We start from the raw sequence: 19,415 nt of genomic DNA, 5'->3' as shown, positions 1-19,415 counted from the left end.
AGGTTACACTTTTTTTTTACAACTGATCAGATGTTTTGTAGCAGCTCAGACACAGCTGACTGACTCAATACATTATAAATGTCATGCCAGGTTTTGATGCAAGTTATCATATTATTTCTAAAATTAAGAACTATTAAAAAAGGATAAAGAATTTCAATAAAAAAATAAAAAATAAAATGTATTATTGTTAAAATTATTTATTACTCACGAAATTACATTATAATGTTGAATGTTGTTGTAACGAACTAGGTCATAGCATGAATAAGAGCAGCAAAAATTAATTATAACAGTTTCGAATATAATGGGAATTTTATAGAAATATTGAATTACAAATTATTGTTTCAACTGAGTCACATGGTGAATGAATTTCTTTGGCAAGCCTAAGCCAATCATATTTCATAGAAATGGCACCAAAAGGGATGATCGTTTGAAAACATCATATATTAATCTGTTATCAGCCAGTAAACTTGCCTTATCATATATGCTAGTGCATGTACACTGTATAGGGGAACTGTATCTAGAGAATTAAGCAATTTACAAAATTATACAAATTAAGTTATTATTGTAATCAAAGGAATTATAATATTTTACTGCTTGCCACTGACATCATGCCTACATCATAATCATTCTACCAATGGCAAATTTACATGCAAATTAATTACACAGATATTCTCAGAAAAAGGTTCTAGCCAAAGGCTTAGAAGAAGGCAAGACACTTCCCTTTTAAAATCCTCACCGTTAAGACCTTGTTAAAAAGTTACCAAAGACCTATTAGTGAAATTTTGTTCAATTGATCAATCATCAATTGATTGTTCTAGAAATTCTAATTTAATGATCACCTAATTTAATTGGTGGAGGAAATATTTAATTGAAATTCCAGACGTGCTAAGACCGAAGCCTGGACCAGCCACCGATCATACAAAATTTGATCTAAAGGAACCACGACCGCCAAGAGGATTCACGTGAGTTTTGTTGATGTTAAACTATTTTTAATCTGTAATCCAAGCTTTAAATCTGCACTGTCAAATTATATTATATTTCCACTTTGTCAATTCATCTTCTGACTTTGATTATTCCTCAAGCCTGTCAATTATTGTGTCTGACACGTTCTATATTATCAAGAACCAATCAAGTACGATCATTGAAATAATTGATTCAACCTGGATATTGGAACAGATCTAAGTGGATGTAGTGTGTGGGGTCAGATCGAGATTACCTATTCTCTGTCCTTACCTGCTCATATATCAGCTTTTATCTGTTACCAACTTCGGCTTGGGAGCAAATTTTCGACTGTATGGCAGATGCAGCTGGAGATAATACAATTTCCTACAATAGAGCATAAAGCCCGACAAGACTCTGTTCTTGAAATATATTCCGAACGATCTCTGGTCCTTAGTACCCTATCTTAATCCTTCGGAACTTATTAGAGACGCAGTCCCGTAGATTATCTACATTGGGATTTTTGCTCGACCTGTATGATTTTATATGCTGTTTCATCACAGGTAATAGTTTTAAGATATCTGTACTCAGTGTTTAGCGACCGCTACACTACCTCTGAAAGTTTTATTATTATACAATCAGTCATAAGAAGAATCAAGGGTGAGCGAGTGTTTATGCCTCCCGCGATTCAGATGATTGTATCGAATCTTGTAGTGACTCAGTCAGTCTGGTGTTCGCTCATCGTCCACGCACACATTTTCAAATTCCTAACCTCAATACTGGTGACTCAGTACAAGATTTGTTATACGTGTGTTGACCTAACCTTGGAGGCGATAGTAATTCCCCAAGAAGAGCTTCACATAATGCATGCAGGTTTCGTGGGATTTGTCTCATCTCTCGCTGGTGCTTCTGAGATTATTCTGCTAGGAGATTCAAACCAAATACCTTACATAGAAAGAAGTAAATTAACAGCTGAATGATCACACATTTCATCTCTCTGTGAAAAGAGAATCCATCACACAGTAACTAGAAGGTGTCCAATAGACGTCTGCTACATCCTTTCCAGCTACTACCAGGACATTGGTACGAAAAATGAGGTCCTGTTATCCGTCAGACCTCCAATAACAAATGGAGAACTTGGACCACTTGAACCCAACACTCTGATTCTTACATTCACTCAGCTCGAGAAGAAAACAGTGCTAGAAGAGCTGCAATAAAAACTTCACCCTTCAATTAAAGTCCATACAATTCATGAAGCACAGGGCTTAACTCACAAGAATGTAGTTCTGATAAGGAACAATAAAAAACAACTTGGAATATATAACAGCACACAGCATGTAATAGTAGCAATGAGCAGACACACACAAACCTTCAGATATATCACAACAGGGCAAGAAGATTTAGTGCTGACCCTAATTCGAAAACTAAAGGATGTTAGTGGAGAGTTTCTCTTAAGCTGAAATGAAAGAAACATGGAAAGGAGTAATGGGAGCTAAAATAATGAGTAACAACAACTTATCAAATTTGCTCAGCTTCGAGGATCTTGATTATTTTGAAGAAATAAATGATGAAGTGATCAACAACAGTCAACAACTTTGTGCAGCATTGAGTTCTTGTGATTTGAGCATCTTCTGTCTCAATATGAGGAGTATCAGAAGAAATTTTGATGAGCTGATGATTCAATTGTGCGACATTAATTTTTCTTTTGATGTTATTATTCTAACCGAATGCTGGATTAGGACTGAATTTGTACTCCAGTCCATTCGAGGATATGATGTATTTTCCACCATACACAACCCATTACAAAATGATGGTGTAGTTGTTTATGTTAAAGATAGTATAAATGTACAATGTGTTGAGCTACGGATTAACCAGGCAAATGTCCTACATATTCGGTTGGATGCGGCAGACAAAAAGTGGAACATCCTTGCAATATACAGATCACCGTCCTCCAATGATATTTCAGATTTTCTGAGTGACTTAGAATCGATCCTGAATGAATTAAGAGGGCAACAAGTCATATGTGCAGGAGACATGAATATCAACACCCTTCAAATTCGTCCACATCATCAATTGAATGACTACTGCGATCTTCTAAGCGAGCATGGGCTCAGACTCTGCATTAAGCAAGCAACCAGAACTACAACAGAAACTGCTTCTTGCATAGATCACATTGCTACCAACTCCAGAGATATTTTTTTTCCAATCATTTATGAATCAACAATAACTGACCACTTCACCACAATTCTAGGAGTGCAACATATTTCGAGAAATAGTGCAAATGAAACTGGAACACATGAAATAAACGAGAAAATAGACATTAATAGCTTGAAGAATGAACTACTGAATGAGGAGTGGATTCATGTTTTAGAAGATAATAATCCAGATACATCTTATGACACCTTCTTATCAACTCTGAGACAACATATACAAAATAATATCAAGCAGCATCGGCGGCAGAAGAAGTACAAACCCATCAAACCTTGGATCACCAGAGGTATAGTAGCAGCAATATAAGAACCAGAAATCTACTCAACAGAAGAAGAAAGGAAGACCCAAACACCATTAACTCAACCAACTTCTATCGTCGGTATAGGAATACACTCACAGCTTTAATTTATGAAACAAAGGACCAATACTTTAGAGAGAAATTGTATGAAGCTGGAAATGATAATTAAAAAATTTGGAAAGTAATCAAAGATGTTAATGACTCTAAATCAAAAACAAAAATGAAATTGAATGCTATTAAAATAGATGATAGGATTTTCAAACTAAAGGAAAATCCAGAAACTGTGCTCAACCACAGGAATAACTTTTTCACAACTGTAGGTGAAGAAATGGCGGAGACAATAATAGATTCCTTGAGAAAACCACTAGACCAAATCATATCCCAATATAAACCTGTTACAAGAACTCTACACTCCATCTACTTTCACCCAGTAACTGAAGATGAGCTTCTTGATGCTATTAGTAGTTTGCGAAATGACAGTACTCCAGGACTTGATGGAATCAATAATAGAGCATTGAAGTCGATAAAAAATGTAATTGTAAAACCATTAATTCACATATTTAATTTAAGTCTGTCAAAAGGAATTTTTCCAAAAGCTATGAAAGAGACATGTGTTAGACCATTACATAAAGGAGGCGACAAAACAAATGCCACCAATTACAGGCCCTTTTCCACTTATGAGCAATATTTATAAGATTTTGGAAAAACTGGTAAAGAAACGTCTTTTGAATTACATGGAAAAAACAACTTACTATCTAGGAATCAATTTGGCTTTCGTGAGGGGAGGAGTACAGAATATGCGGTATTAGAATTGTCAAATTTTGTCATGGATAAGCTAGAAAATAACAAAAAAATGTGCATCAGTGTTCCTGGACCTAACAAAAGCTTTTGACACTGTTAATCACAGTTTGCTGCTGAAGAAATTAGAAGCCATGGGAATTAGAGGAGTTCCTCTAGAATGGTTTAGTTCATACCTCTGTGACTGGTTTCAGAAAGTCAAAGTTGAAGAATCTCTCAGTTCAGAGGAAACGATGAAGTTTAGGATTCCCCAAGGAACAGTTCTTGGGCCAATTCTGTATTTGGCATATGCAAATGAGCTATGTTCAATTAAGATAAGAGGGAGAGTAATAGCTTTTGCTGATGATACGTGTATACTATTTGAAGGAAACACCTGGGAGGAAGTTTTTAATCTGGCACAGGAAGAATTGATGAAAGTCGATAAATTGTTGAGAGAAAATTTGCTAAGTTCTTAGCCTTTTCTCTGACAGAACGTACGAGACCACCGGATTCTTCAATAATCCTCCATCACTGTGGAAGCACCAACAACCCGTGTGATTGCCCTTCAATTCAACAAGTCAATGAAATAAAATATTTAGGAACAATAGTGGACAACAAATTCAAATGGGACAAGCACATTAATCTATCAATTACCCGAATCAGGAAGCTTCTCTACAAATTCTATCAACTCCGTAAAATCCTTAACTATGAGACATTAAAAACTGTTTATTTTTCTTTAGTGCAATCAATTTTATGATACGTCATAATTATCTGGGAAGCTACGGATTTTATACATGTGAACCTCTCTTTAAACTTCAAAAACGAATACTAAAAATAATAGGCTTCAAGGAGAATCAGTTCCCCACAAACATTCTTTTCAAGGACAGTAAAGTACTGAGTGTAAGACAACTCTACATCCAGGCTATCATCACGCGAATGAGGAGAAACAACGAACACATAAGACTGGCAGATCATAACCATCAAACAAGGCAGAGAAACACGCATTCAATAGTACCAAGGATGAACACTACATTTGGGCAAAGAAACTTCATACATTTAAGACCAAAAATTTATAATTCAATACCAAGTTACATTAGGGAAGAATTCAATAGACACAGGTTCAAGAAAAGTTTATTTTCCTGGTTGGTTGATATTGGAGTGGAAAATTGTGAAAATTTAGTTAGACTGTAAATATTGGAACTATTTATTCTTCATTCTTCTCTTTACTGTTTTTCATTTTTCTAAAAATAACCTTTCTTATTATTATCCTTAATAATTAATATCTATCTACTAATTTCATAATTTTGTTTGTATTATAAATTTTTACTGATTTTATTATAAAAAACTTTAATCCCATATCAGTGAATGAAGTTTGTAAATAGTAATTATAACACGCAATAAGCAACTAATTACTTATACCTCAACACATATGATAATTTATAGTGGGGTGTATATTTATTCATTGAAATTATCATTTATTAATTGTTGAAACACCGCTGATTTATGTAGTTACATTACAATACTATATTATCAATATTCCAATGTTGCATTCAATCTTCATTGTAATTAATAAGGTTTCATAATATGTGAAATTTGTTGCATAATTAGCTGTTGTACTGTAATTTATTGTAGATTCGTGTATAAACCAGAATGTATTGTAACTTACTTGAATAATAAAAATAAATGAATTTTTCAAATTATTGAGATCCTACAATAAAAAATCACATTTTTCTTTGTTTTAATTATACACTTTTTATGTTCAACTACATTTTTAAATCTCAGATACATTTTGTATCAATTCATCACAATATACTTATTTCATCATTTTTCTATTATAATCAGTATTACTGTCATCCTCATTATTGATTATTCTCAAAATCATTTCAATCACTTGATCGAAATTGTTAAAATTCAAATTTATTGTTTTGAAACATTCATTTTATTACGATGAACAAGTAAAATTGCTTTAAACAAATTTTTGGAGATTTAATTTGATAATTATCAATTTATTAGTTCATTGCCATCACACAAACAATTCGGTTAACAGTTTTTATAGTTAATTTTTGTTGTAGCTACCGGAGAGCCAGCCATTAATTTGAGTGTGAATGCCACGTTTGCGATTCGCAGAGCTTTGGAATCAGCTCGTAAGGATGCCGGCTCCACTGAGGAATGGTTTACATTGAGTGAGTTTGAATTTTATTTTTAACAACTCTCTGATTTTGAAAATACTGTATCAAATGTATGGATCCATTTATAAAAACAATTATTATTGGTTTCCAATATATTATTTGTTCTCCCACAATACGAATTGAGAAACTAGTTTTGGCTGCTTCACCATTATTTTATCAATCAAAAGAGCTATAAAAACTACTATAAGATACTTCTGGTAAGAAATAGTTTCATACGGTGCATATCTTCCTGTTGGTTCGGAATGACTTGAAACTGAAAAATTTGAAGTCCCCCTCATTTATTATCGTTATCATAGTCCTTATTATTACCAATGCGCAAGCAGCTTATATATGTAGGCATCACATCTCAGCAAATATAAACACATTTTTCAGTAGATGTACTAGTACACTCAATTCTTAAAGACATAATTGGTTTTGGCCAATCATGCCATTACCACTATCAAGTGTCCAAATAATCCTTTGAAACTGTGCTCAACCACAGGAATAACTTTTTCACAACTGTAGGTGAAGAAATGGCGGAGACAATAATAGATTCCTTGAGAAAACCACTAGACCAAATCATATCCCAATATAAACCTGTTACAAGAACTCTACACTCCATCTACTTTCACCCAGTAACTGAAGATGAGCTTCTTGATGCTATTAGTAGTTTGCGAAATGACAGTACTCCAGGACTTGATGGAATCAATAATAGAGCATTGAAGTCGATAAAAAATGTAATTGTAAAACCATTAATTCACATATTTAATTTAAGTCTGTCAAAAGGAATTTTTCCAAAAGCTATGAAAGAGACATGTGTTAGACCATTACATAAAGGAGGCGACAAAACAAATGCCACCAATTACAGGCCCTTTTCCACTTATGAGCAATATTTATAAGATTTTGGAAAAACTGGTAAAGAAACGTCTTTTGAATTACATGGAAAAAACAACTTACTATCTAGGAATCAATTTGGCTTTCGTGAGGGGAGGAGTACAGAATATGCGGTATTAGAATTGTCAAATTTTGTCATGGATAAGCTAGAAAATAACAAAAAAATGTGCATCAGTGTTCCTGGACCTAACAAAAGCTTTTGACACTGTTAATCACAGTTTGCTGCTGAAGAAATTAGAAGCCATGGGAATTAGAGGAGTTCCTCTAGAATGGTTTAGTTCATACCTCTGTGACTGGTTTCAGAAAGTCAAAGTTGAAGAATCTCTCAGTTCAGAGGAAACGATGAAGTTTAGGATTCCCCAAGGAACAGTTCTTGGGCCAATTCTGTATTTGGCATATGCAAATGAGCTATGTTCAATTAAGATAAGAGGGAGAGTAATAGCTTTTGCTGATGATACGTGTATACTATTTGAAGGAAACACCTGGGAGGAAGTTTTTAATCTGGCACAGGAAGAATTGATGAAAGTCGATAAATTGTTGAGAGAAAATTTGCTAAGTTCTTAGCCTTTTCTCTGACAGAACGTACGAGACCACCGGATTCTTCAATAATCCTCCATCACTGTGGAAGCACCAACAACCCGTGTGATTGCCCTTCAATTCAACAAGTCAATGAAATAAAATATTTAGGAACAATAGTGGACAACAAATTCAAATGGGACAAGCACATTAATCTATCAATTACCCGAATCAGGAAGCTTCTCTACAAATTCTATCAACTCCGTAAAATCCTTAACTATGAGACATTAAAAACTGTTTATTTTTCTTTAGTGCAATCAATTTTATGATACGTCATAATTATCTGGGAAGCTACGGATTTTATACATGTGAACCTCTCTTTAAACTTCAAAAACGAATACTAAAAATAATAGGCTTCAAGGAGAATCAGTTCCCCACAAACATTCTTTTCAAGGACAGTAAAGTACTGAGTGTAAGACAACTCTACATCCAGGCTATCATCACGCGAATGAGGAGAAACAACGAACACATAAGACTGGCAGATCATAACCATCAAACAAGGCAGAGAAACACGCATTCAATAGTACCAAGGATGAACACTACATTTGGGCAAAGAAACTTCATACATTTAAGACCAAAAATTATAATTCAATACCAAGTTACATTAGGGAAGAATTCAATAGACACAGGTTCAAGAAAAGTTTATTTTCCTGGTTGGTTGATATTGGAGTGGAAAATTGTGAAAATTTAGTTAGACTGTAAATATTGGAACTATTTATTCTTCATTCTTCTCTTTACTGTTTTTCATTTTTCTAAAAATAACCTTTCTTATTATTATCCTTAATAATTAATATCTATCTACTAATTTCATAATTTTGTTTGTATTATAAATTTTTACTGATTTTATTATAAAAAACTTTAATCCCATATCAGTGAATGAAGTTTGTAAATAGTAATTATAACACGCAATAAGCAACTAATTACTTATACCTCAACACATATGATAATTTATAGTGGGGTGTATATTTATTCATTGAAATTATCATTTATTAATTGTTGAAACACCGCTGATTTATGTAGTTACATTACAATACTATATTATCAATATTCCAATGTTGCATTCAATCTTCATTGTAATTAATAAGGTTTCATAATATGTGAAATTTGTTGCATAATTAGCTGTTGTACTGTAATTTATTGTAGATTCGTGTATAAACCAGAATGTATTGTAACTTACTTGAATAATAAAAATAAATGAATTTTTCAAATTATTGAGATCCTACAATAAAAAATCACATTTTTCTTTGTTTTAATTATACACTTTTTATGTTCAACTACATTTTTAAATCTCAGATACATTTTGTATCAATTCATCACAATATACTTATTTCATCATTTTTCTATTATAATCAGTATTACTGTCATCCTCATTATTGATTATTCTCAAAATCATTTCAATCACTTGATCGAAATTGTTAAAATTCAAATTTATTGTTTTGAAACATTCATTTTATTACGATGAACAAGTAAAATTGCTTTAAACAAATTTTTGGAGATTTAATTTGATAATTATCAATTTTATTAGTTCATTGCCATCACACAAACAATTCGGTTAACAGTTTTTATAGTTAATTTTTGTTGTAGCTACCGGAGAGCCAGCCATTAATTTGAGTGTGAATGCCACGTTTGCGATTCGCAGAGCTTTGGAATCAGCTCGTAAGGATGCCGGCTCCACTGAGGAATGGTTTACATTGAGTGAGTTTGAATTTTATTTTTAACAACTCTCTGATTTTGAAAATACTGTATCAAATGTATGGATCCATTTATAAAAACAATTATTATTGGTTTCCAATATATTATTTGTTCTCCCACAATACGAATTGAGAAACTAGTTTTGGCTGCTTCACCATTATTTTATCAATCAAAAGAGCTATAAAAACTACTATAAGATACTTCTGGTAAGAAATAGTTTCATACGGTGCATATCTTCCTGTTGGTTCGGAATGACTTGAAACTGAAAAATTTGAAGTCCCCCTCATTTATTATCGTTATCATAGTCCTTATTATTACCAATGCGCAAGCAGCTTATATATGTAGGCATCACATCTCAGCAAATATAAACACATTTTTCAGTAGATGTACTAGTACACTCAATTCTTAAAGACATAATTGGTTTTGGCCAATCATGCCATTACCACTATCAAGTGTCCAAATAATCCTTTGAAACAGTGGTTCTCAAACTTTTTACTTCAAGCCCCCCCCCCCTGCATAATTCAGCTGTAAGCCGGACCCCCTACATGTATAAGCATAGACTACTATACATGTTGTACATATAACGTATACGTACGTATATATCTACATATTGTACACTCAATATTTATTTAGTTGAGTTTTGAACATTCTATACATAACCCAATGTTGCAATAGTTTCAATCATAATAAAACAACAAATTCTATACAAACAATGAATTATAATTTTATTCAGGTACTACAGCTACTATAGTACATAGTTGTTATTTTTGTTTATCATAGAAATTAACAATACAAAGAGCGTCAGTGTGAAGGATGAGCTTCTTTTTTTTCTCACAGAGCTTGTTGAAACGAGGTGTCAGCTCCGATAACGCTACTCTAAGTTCCTGGTATGGGCCACATCCAGTCTTGGTCTATATTCACTTTTCATGGTAGCTAGAGCAGAACATCCAGTTTTACACGGATGAATTGTAGCAAATGGAGTCTATATCTTCAATGCCTTTTTACTCAAAACTTGGTGTTCCTTTTGCACACCAATCTAGAAGGATGTAAGAGAATATTCCTCAAACCTCATTTTAAGCGCAAAGTCACCTTAAAGATCAATGAGATTTTCTTTTTCTATCATGTTGAGGGAGCACTTATTGATTGAGAATTTGAATTTGACAATACGATCGATATAAATATTTTATGAGTAAAAATTACTCACATGTAATTTTAAAAACAGGAAGATTGCTTATCGTAATTATTCTAGAAGTAAATTTAAAACATTTTCCAACCAAGCTTTGCGCCCCCTCCCTGAGCGTTCATCGCGCCCCCCTTGGGGGTCGCGCCCCACACTTTGAGAACCACTGCTTCAAAACATAACAATATTGAGTACGGCAGCCTTATTGTAGGAATAAATAATAATTCGAAAGTGCTTGGACTTTGGCCTCCTCAACAATTCACCTTCATTCATCCCTCTAAATTGGTCAGTCTTTTCCAGTTTCTCACTCCAAAGCACGCCAGATCTTTTACTACATCCTGAAGCCAACGTGTTCTCGGGCACCTCTTTTCCTCGTTCCATTCATCCTGTAAAAAATTGAAACATCAGAGAATGCTAAAATCAACAAAACATCACTGCACTTTCATTCATATTAAAACAATTATCAAAATTAATTTGTAAATAACTGAAATGATTTGTGAATTTCTGAATGAATTTTCAAACTACTGGCATGCGACCAATTTCTCCTAAATAGGTTGGATAGCATTTCACACCTATTAACCTAAAGGAAGTTATCGGCTCCAAAATGTAGATTCTTGATAAACTATGAATGGATCTATTGCTTATGAATGAGAAATCCAGTTTTCAGAGCAAACCAACTTATAATCTTCAGAAGAATTTTGGCAATATACAACACAAATCCACAAAACAATACCTTACACACTTAAGCATCTAACATCATTACAAGCTAAATACTTATCCATTTATATAGTTGAAAAACAATGGCTAAAGGCTTGTAGACACACAAAACAATTTTATACAAAACTAGAACACCATAAAACTGTTCAAAACTCAATTTAAAACATTAAAAATTCAATTAAACAGAAAAATATTCAGAGAACACAAAATTAGAACACATAGCCAGCCACCATTTTTTAGAGAGAAGACCTAACAAGTACAGAGTAAAGCCCCACCTCAAAACCAGTGTCGACTTCATGAACATGTCACCGATATTCAATTCCAAAAAATTATAAATTACAAGTTTAGAATTTACATTTCACATTTGTTCTCAATAAAACTTTATTTCGAAACTGTTATTTTAAATTTATATATATCCTCTATATTTATAATGATCTATTTATATGTTAATTCTGTTAACTCAGTTTCGGTGATACCATGGAATGTGCAACACAATTATTTACGATAAATTCTCAGTTAAAAAGTTGTCTGCATAACGATTACTCTGATATTCACTATCAAGTTTTTTAGATCTCGAATTGAAGATTCGATTTTAATCAAGAAAAAATGTAATATTACAAATACCCCCCTCTTGACATAAAAAATTTTACTGTTTGAAAATTTAAAGAAAAAATTACATTGAAACAAATGGAAATTGTTGAAATTAAATTCGAGAACAGTAACAATTTTTCTATAAAAACATTACATGTCATCCTATAATATTGAAAATTATTATAAAAATTCATCAATAGCATTTGTTATACATTTCCAAACAATATTTCAAAGTATAGAATATCAAAATTACTTTTGATTTAGCTTTATAATTTAAAGGAAAATATCTCAACGGAAAGTTTAATATATATAAAGAATAGTTTTTGAAATTGCACATAAATTTAATAGATAGAAAAATTCAATTTTTTATTGCATAAAAAAAATTAGTATGTTGAAAAAAAATTTTTCTTTTTTTTAAATGAATTGATGAATTGTTTTATTTAATTTTCACATAAAATTTCAATAAATCAAAAAATGTTCATTTCTTTCACTATTGACACGGTTGATTTCATCGATGCAAATTTTGGAAAACAGTCTGTTAAGGCACTCAGTATGAATTTCAGTTAAGTGTGATGACATCAGTGTTGGGCTGATCCGAATACTCGTAGTGTTGGGCTGATCTGGATGCACGTAGTGTTGGGCTGATACTTGTAGTCGACTGATGCATACCAAACTCGATACAGGTGACATCTCAGTTAGCATTGCCTCATGCTTGTAGTAGACGGCTGCATACCAAACTCAATAGAGAGTCACATAAATTTTGTATCATATAATTATACAATGTACATTTCAGGCTTGAAATGACAATGTAATTTGTTTTTTGGAAAAGAGATAGACGCTGCATACAGGATTAACTTTGGTGAGGATTAATTTAGGTAAGGTTTGGTTTTTTGATATTTTCAGCTTTCAAGGTTTAGAGTTCTACATACAGGAATAATTTAGGAGAGGATTTTTTGAATCAATTCTTTCATGATACTGTGACTGTTATTCTGAATTCAAAGTTGTGAATGTGAACATGGATGGCAATTACCTCCAGGTAATGTGGTAGTGTTGAAGTTTGAGTTACATGGTCAGCAATAGGCATTGGCATTGTCATTGGCATATGCATTGGTGTCGGCATTGACGTTGGCATTGTCAACGTTGGCATTGTCGTAGTCATTGGCATCAACATTGGCGCAGGCATTGGCATCGGCGCAGGCATCGGCGTAGACATCAACATAGATATTGGCATTGGCATCGACACAGGCATCGGCGTAGACATCAACGTAGATATTGGCGTTGGCATTGGTGTAGATATCAGCGTAGATATTGGCATTGGCATTTGCATAGATATCAGCGTAGATATTGGCGTTGATAGTCAATTAATGAGTCACACTAGTTCGAAAATCACCCAAATGTTCTTAACACTCTTCATGGCGTTCACTTGTTGTTGATTTCGAAATTCACGTGATAATTATTTTGATGTTAATGTCCACGCTGTACCTGTTATCTTAAAATGCTTATAAACTAAAAAGAAAATTTTGATTAGGCTACCAATACAATCTAATACACATGAAAATTATTTACAAGTATATAATCAATATAAAATGAAATTGTTAACATCTTATTATACAGTCAGCAATACATAAATTGTGAAATTTCCTCAAACTCAATGGAGACATCAATTACAAAATTTTAATAAAAAAAATAATTTCATTTCCATTTATTCACTGTTCAAATATTTTATGAAAAGCAAATTATTCAATATTATTAATCATCGTTTGTTGGATACTATAGTTATTTCGACTTTTCAATGTTCTAAACACAAACTACATTTCATGACAAAACTTTACTATCAATCATTAAACAAGAAATCATTCAAAACATCAATAATATTCTGCTTCAAAAGCAATCAATATTCATAAGTAATCATCTGCATCTATGGCAATCAACATAAGTAATCAACACAAAAAATATCATCTCATTACTGCCTCTCTAAGTCATAACCTCTGTTATTCCTTCTTTAGGCAATAATGGGTTTCCATCTCAAAAAACAATCACATACCAGAAAAATTCCAATCAACAAACCCCACTAAAAATTCTACATACACTCCAGCATCCATTTCAAACGATAATCAATCATATCAAAATTTATAGAACAAACAGTTTTTAAAATTTAGAAAAAGACATCAATTACAAAAACTTTAGTGAAATTTTAACCTTCAACTCATTTCAATTAATAATATGACAATACGTTTTTATTTAATGAAAACATTATTCAAGTTAACTTTCATTTATATTGAACATCTCATATATATGGCAACACAATTCATTATTACTTTCAAATTTTTAAGTTTTATTATTATAACAAGAGAATTTATACATAAGATTAAATTTCAGCATGTTCTAAATTGAACCATTTATTTTTTAAATAATTTCAGAATTTGAAGACTGTATAATAAGTACAAACCATTTCAAGATTACAATACAAAAACGATCAAGATGGATAATGGGTAAATAAGTTCCCTAAAAAATACAAATAAGAGAAAAAGAAAAATTGAGTAAATAAATTTCCTAAATAATACAAGGAAGAGAAAGATTAATTAGAGCCTATCCTACATGTCAGTTCTAAACTTTCATAAGGAAGTATATTTAATAAAAATATACTGAAAATGAGAAAATGGGACATAATTTGCTCTGAAAAACCTAGTTACCTAATATGATACCTGACAAAAATAGACATAATTAAAATATGTAATATATGATGAAAAAATATACTGCAAGCAAACAATTATTTACACTACAATAGATAGATTTTAGAAAAGTTAAGTTTTATCAACAATTTAAAGATTAGGAAAATAAGCTACTATTTTAACTTCCAAAATTATTTCAGAAAAAATACAAATTTAAATGACAATGGACAAGATTGGTTAAGATATGCATCACAGAAGAAATTGACCGAACATTACACAAAGACAGGAAAGAATCGAAATTTGAAAAGATTAAGGGCCAAGAAAAATAGGCTACAGGAAAGAAAAAAGACACAATTATGGACTCTTACCATACACTGCGTAGCGATTATGCTATTCTGAATCCCAGCATAACACAGGATTCCTAATCATAACATAGTGCCGGGGAATACCCTTTCATCATGTGCGGTAATTCACTGTCATCATCTTGTAAGTAAGCAACTTGAAACAACCTTTGAATACTAACACATCAATGGTGACTTTGTGCTTTGTTTTCTTCAAGAACATGATTTTATTCATGGGTTCATTTGTTTCAACAAAGCCATTTTGCTTACAAAAATCAGTCATGTTCACTAGATAATGCTTTGCATACACTTTTTCAATTTTTAGTTGAAAGTTGAATTCATCAACTTGATACAAAGCAAGATTCATTTTGTTTACATTGTTCCTAACCTCTAAAGAAACCTGTCTCATGTAAACATTCACTTTATTTACTGTTTTTCTAACTTTCAATTTGGGGCAATATACAACACAAATCCACAAAACAATACCTTACACACTTAAGCATCTAACATCATTACAAGCTAAATACTTATCCATTTATATAGTTGAAAAACAATGGCTAAAGGCTTGTAGACACACAAAACAATTTTATACAAAACTAGAACACCATAAAACTGTTCAAAACTCAATTTAAAACATTAAAAATTCAATTAAACAGAAAAATATTCAGAGAACACAAAATTAGAACACATAGCCAGCCACCATTTTTTAGAGAGAAGACCTAACAAGTACAGAGTAAAGCCCCACCTCAAAACCAGTGTCGACTTCATGAACACGTCACCGATATTAAATTCCAAAAAATTATAAATTACAAGTTTAGAATTTACATTTTACATTTGTTCTCAATAAAACTTTATTTCGAAACTGTTATTTTAAATTTATATATATCCTCTATATTTATAATGATCTATTTATCTGTTAATTCTGTTAACTCAGTTCCGGTGATACCATGGAATGGGCAACACAATTATTTACGATAAATTCTCAGTTAAAAAGTTGTCTGCATATCGATTACTCTGATATTTACTATCAAGTTTTATAGATCTCGAATTGAAGATTCGATTTTAATGGAGAAAAAATGTAATATTACACTACTGACTTCATGACTGAATTTTTATTGATGGCAATATTTTTGAAATCAAAGCAACAATTAAGCAAGTCATGTTCAGTAATTGTGTTCATTGAGTCTCGTTGTTTATTAAACAAGAGTAATCACTGCTAAGCAATTACAGTTGAGATTCATAAAAAATGGAACTGTCGAGTGCCATATGTATATTCTAGCTAACACTCACGTTGATGGATTGGATTCTGAATAATATATTTCAAGTATTCCATCAGAAAATTGAAACCAGTAAGCAGATCTCGTACTTGGTTGTTGATGTGTATTGTTAAAGTGGAACGTGTTATCAAGTATTTGATTGAATTATTGGTTGAAAATTGTCAAAGTAAGTACATTTTTAACTCAGCTACATTTAATTTTTATTTCATTGATTGATTGAGAAAATTTATCAATATTTACTGAATTTGCGGTGTTAATTCAGAATAAATAATGAGAGTGAACGAATTACCATTTCATTGCAATTATTATCACAGAAAATACACATTTTAATTTGAGATATTATCTTCAGAGATTTCAACTAGTAAGTACTTGTGGAACTTTATATTGAGTGATTTGATTGTTTTGAAGATTGATTCTTCAAGGTTTCGAGTCTAAGCTTTACCTGATAAAGAGTGTTTATTTTTAAAATTGTCATAACTCTTCAACAATTTACTTATATCATTTTAAAAACAAAAATGTATTCTTCAGTAGATAACCGTATGTTGAAGTTAAGCCTATTAGATTTTACTCATTACAATATTCATTACTTGTTCATCTCCATTTTAAATGTATTATCAATCCCTGCTTAGCAATGAATTTCTGCTCTTTTGGGTGGAAAGAGAATACCATTGAATCTTATTATTAAAGAAATGCTCACACATTTGCAGTTAGCCATGTGTGAACTCTCCCATAAGAGCCAATGGTAGGTATTATCTTCCTGCCCAGCAAAGCAAAGAATTTCCGAAATGCAAGACTTCAATTGACATTCACATAATATAGGTACTATATTGTAGTTTCCGAAGTACCTCATGCAATAAATGTTTCAATATCCTTATTGTTGCTTTTCCAATAGTTTATTTACTGAATGTTTATTTCGATATATTTGGAGAATGAAAACATCTAAGATTACCGGTATATATTGTTTGATAATAGTGATTTATTTACGTTGATTCAATTGTTTTCAGAAATTAATGAATGAAACAATATCATTTACAGAGAACCCAGTTACTTGTGAAAGAGTCTGGCTGGAGGGATCAACAGCAATGAAAGATATGATTATTTAAAGTAGGTTATCATTTTTAATCTTAAGTATCTCATAATATTCTATTTCAATTTATAATTTATCTAATCAAAGGCTTTCTGCAATAGATATGGATATTATTACAAATCATATTAATGTATTAATTAATAATTTCAATATATATTTTAATCGAATTTAATTTTCCAATTCAAACGTAAGTTTTGATGGCTTTAAAAGTGACCTTTTACTATTTTCTTTCATTGTCATCTAGTGTCTAGTGATTGCAATTATTTGATTTTTTTTCAAGTCTCATTGAACAAATTACATTGACAGTTTTTAATGTAATAAATAAAGTCCGTCTATAATGTATATTTGTCGCATTTTTCCAAATCGTCCTGTATAACACAGAATTGAAACTTCTTTATTAATACAGGAAATTGAAATTGTCTCATAATAAAAAGAGACAAGTGATATTAATTAGGTTTTTCAGGTTTATCTGATGCAGGAATTGATGATGACATAATATTTGACAGAAACCAATAATTCAGAAGGAGTGTTGCAAAGTCGGAAATACGCCCAGTGGAAATTAAGAGGAGGAATGTAGTCTTTTCACAAGAAAGAAGAGAGAGGCTATATCGGCTAGAATGAAAAAATTGGGAGAATCAAAGAAATAAGGATCTAGTACGGCATCCAAAGTAAATACTTATCGATTTCCATATAAGGGAGCTTAACGCATAATAATAATAATCATCCTTTCCCTTTTTCCTTTTTCCTTCGTCCTGGTACCCCTAGAAGAAGGGAGGGAGTTTATTGTAGAGAATATTACAAACAAAAATGAAAAATACACTTATAAAAAGAAATGTCACAAACAAAAGAAAAAATGAAGAATAATAAAAAAAGCAAGAATGACAAATGATAAGAAAATTCCTTTTCAGTGGAAAATTTCAAAAATTATAAACCAGACGAAATATAAATTATCCAAGACCTTCTAAAGAAGGTTTGACTGGAGGAGTCAAGTTTTACATTATATTAAAAAAAACATAGAAACATTGATATAATCAATCAGTGATCTCGAAATAATAATTTTTAATTCAAATCATATCAAAAGAAAAATAGTTGTAAATCTTGAGTAGAAAAAAATTAATTGATGTATTGATAATAATTCATTTAATATTGTATTGTGTAGCAATAGTATAATAAATGGGATTTCAGTTGTTGCTCATCACAAATAATAATACACAAGAAGAAAAAATATTTAAAAAAAGGAAGAATTCATGAAGATATTTCAAATTCACTGAAATTATTTAACAGAAAGTGTTTCATCTTATTTTTAACAATTGAAATTCTATCCAGACCAATTAAATCATCTGGCAACTCATTGAAAATAGTTGGTACCGTACAAGATAACTAAGTTCACATTTACCATGATAATTATTGTATTCGGGCACAATAAACCTCTTATATGCAGCACTTTGTCTTCGCTCATGCAAAATTCTACTTGACGTTCTATAGTTATTAGAAAAATAATTATTTTATAAAATATCATATCTGAAAAGATCGTTTACAGGAAGAATGCTATATTTTTTAAACAAATTTGGCTTAGGGTTACTCTCTTGTTTTGAATGAACTTAATATAATAATAATAATAATAATAATAATAAAATTATCAAAGGCATATAATGAAGCTGCCTATAAATAATGATTCATGCAGAAGTTGTGGCTTGGCACCTGAGACTATTCAGCACATCATGTCTGCATGTCAATCACTGGCAGCTACTGACTATTTAAAGCGCCACAATGCAGTAGCTGGGATCTTGCATCAGGACCTTGCTATGAAGTACCAAATCATCAATCAGAAGCTGCCCTACTACTTGTACAAGCCATCCCCAGTCTTGGAAAATGATACACATAAGTTATATTGGGATCGGTCGGTGCTGACAGACATAACAGTTGCTCATAATAGGCCAGATATCATCCTCATGGATAAGGTAGCCAAGAAAACAACACTAATAGATGTTGGCA

General features: G+C 31.6%; 1 protein-coding gene across 1 annotated transcript in view; it reads left to right on the top strand.

Annotated features, from left to right (window-relative positions):
* The window catches only part of LOC111059461 (indole-3-acetaldehyde oxidase), a 36,612-nt gene extending 18,851 nt beyond the window's left edge, over positions 1 to 17,761 (top strand). The window contains exons 6-7 of the mRNA XM_039420964.1: positions 6,298 to 6,408; positions 17,369 to 17,761. Of these exons, the coding sequence (XP_039276898.1) occupies positions 6,298 to 6,408; positions 17,369 to 17,436 (179 nt within the window). The 3' untranslated portion in view covers positions 17,437 to 17,761. The remainder of the gene's footprint in view (positions 1 to 6,297; positions 6,409 to 17,368) is intronic.
* Positions 17,762 to 19,415: the final 1,654 nt, after the last annotated feature.

This window comes from Nilaparvata lugens, chromosome 2, assembly GCF_014356525.2.
Source record: "Nilaparvata lugens isolate BPH chromosome 2, ASM1435652v1, whole genome shotgun sequence".
Taxonomy (NCBI): domain Eukaryota; kingdom Metazoa; phylum Arthropoda; class Insecta; order Hemiptera; family Delphacidae; genus Nilaparvata; species Nilaparvata lugens.
The sequence above is the reverse complement of the archived record's forward strand: the minus strand, read 5'-3'. Positions and strand labels throughout refer to the sequence as shown.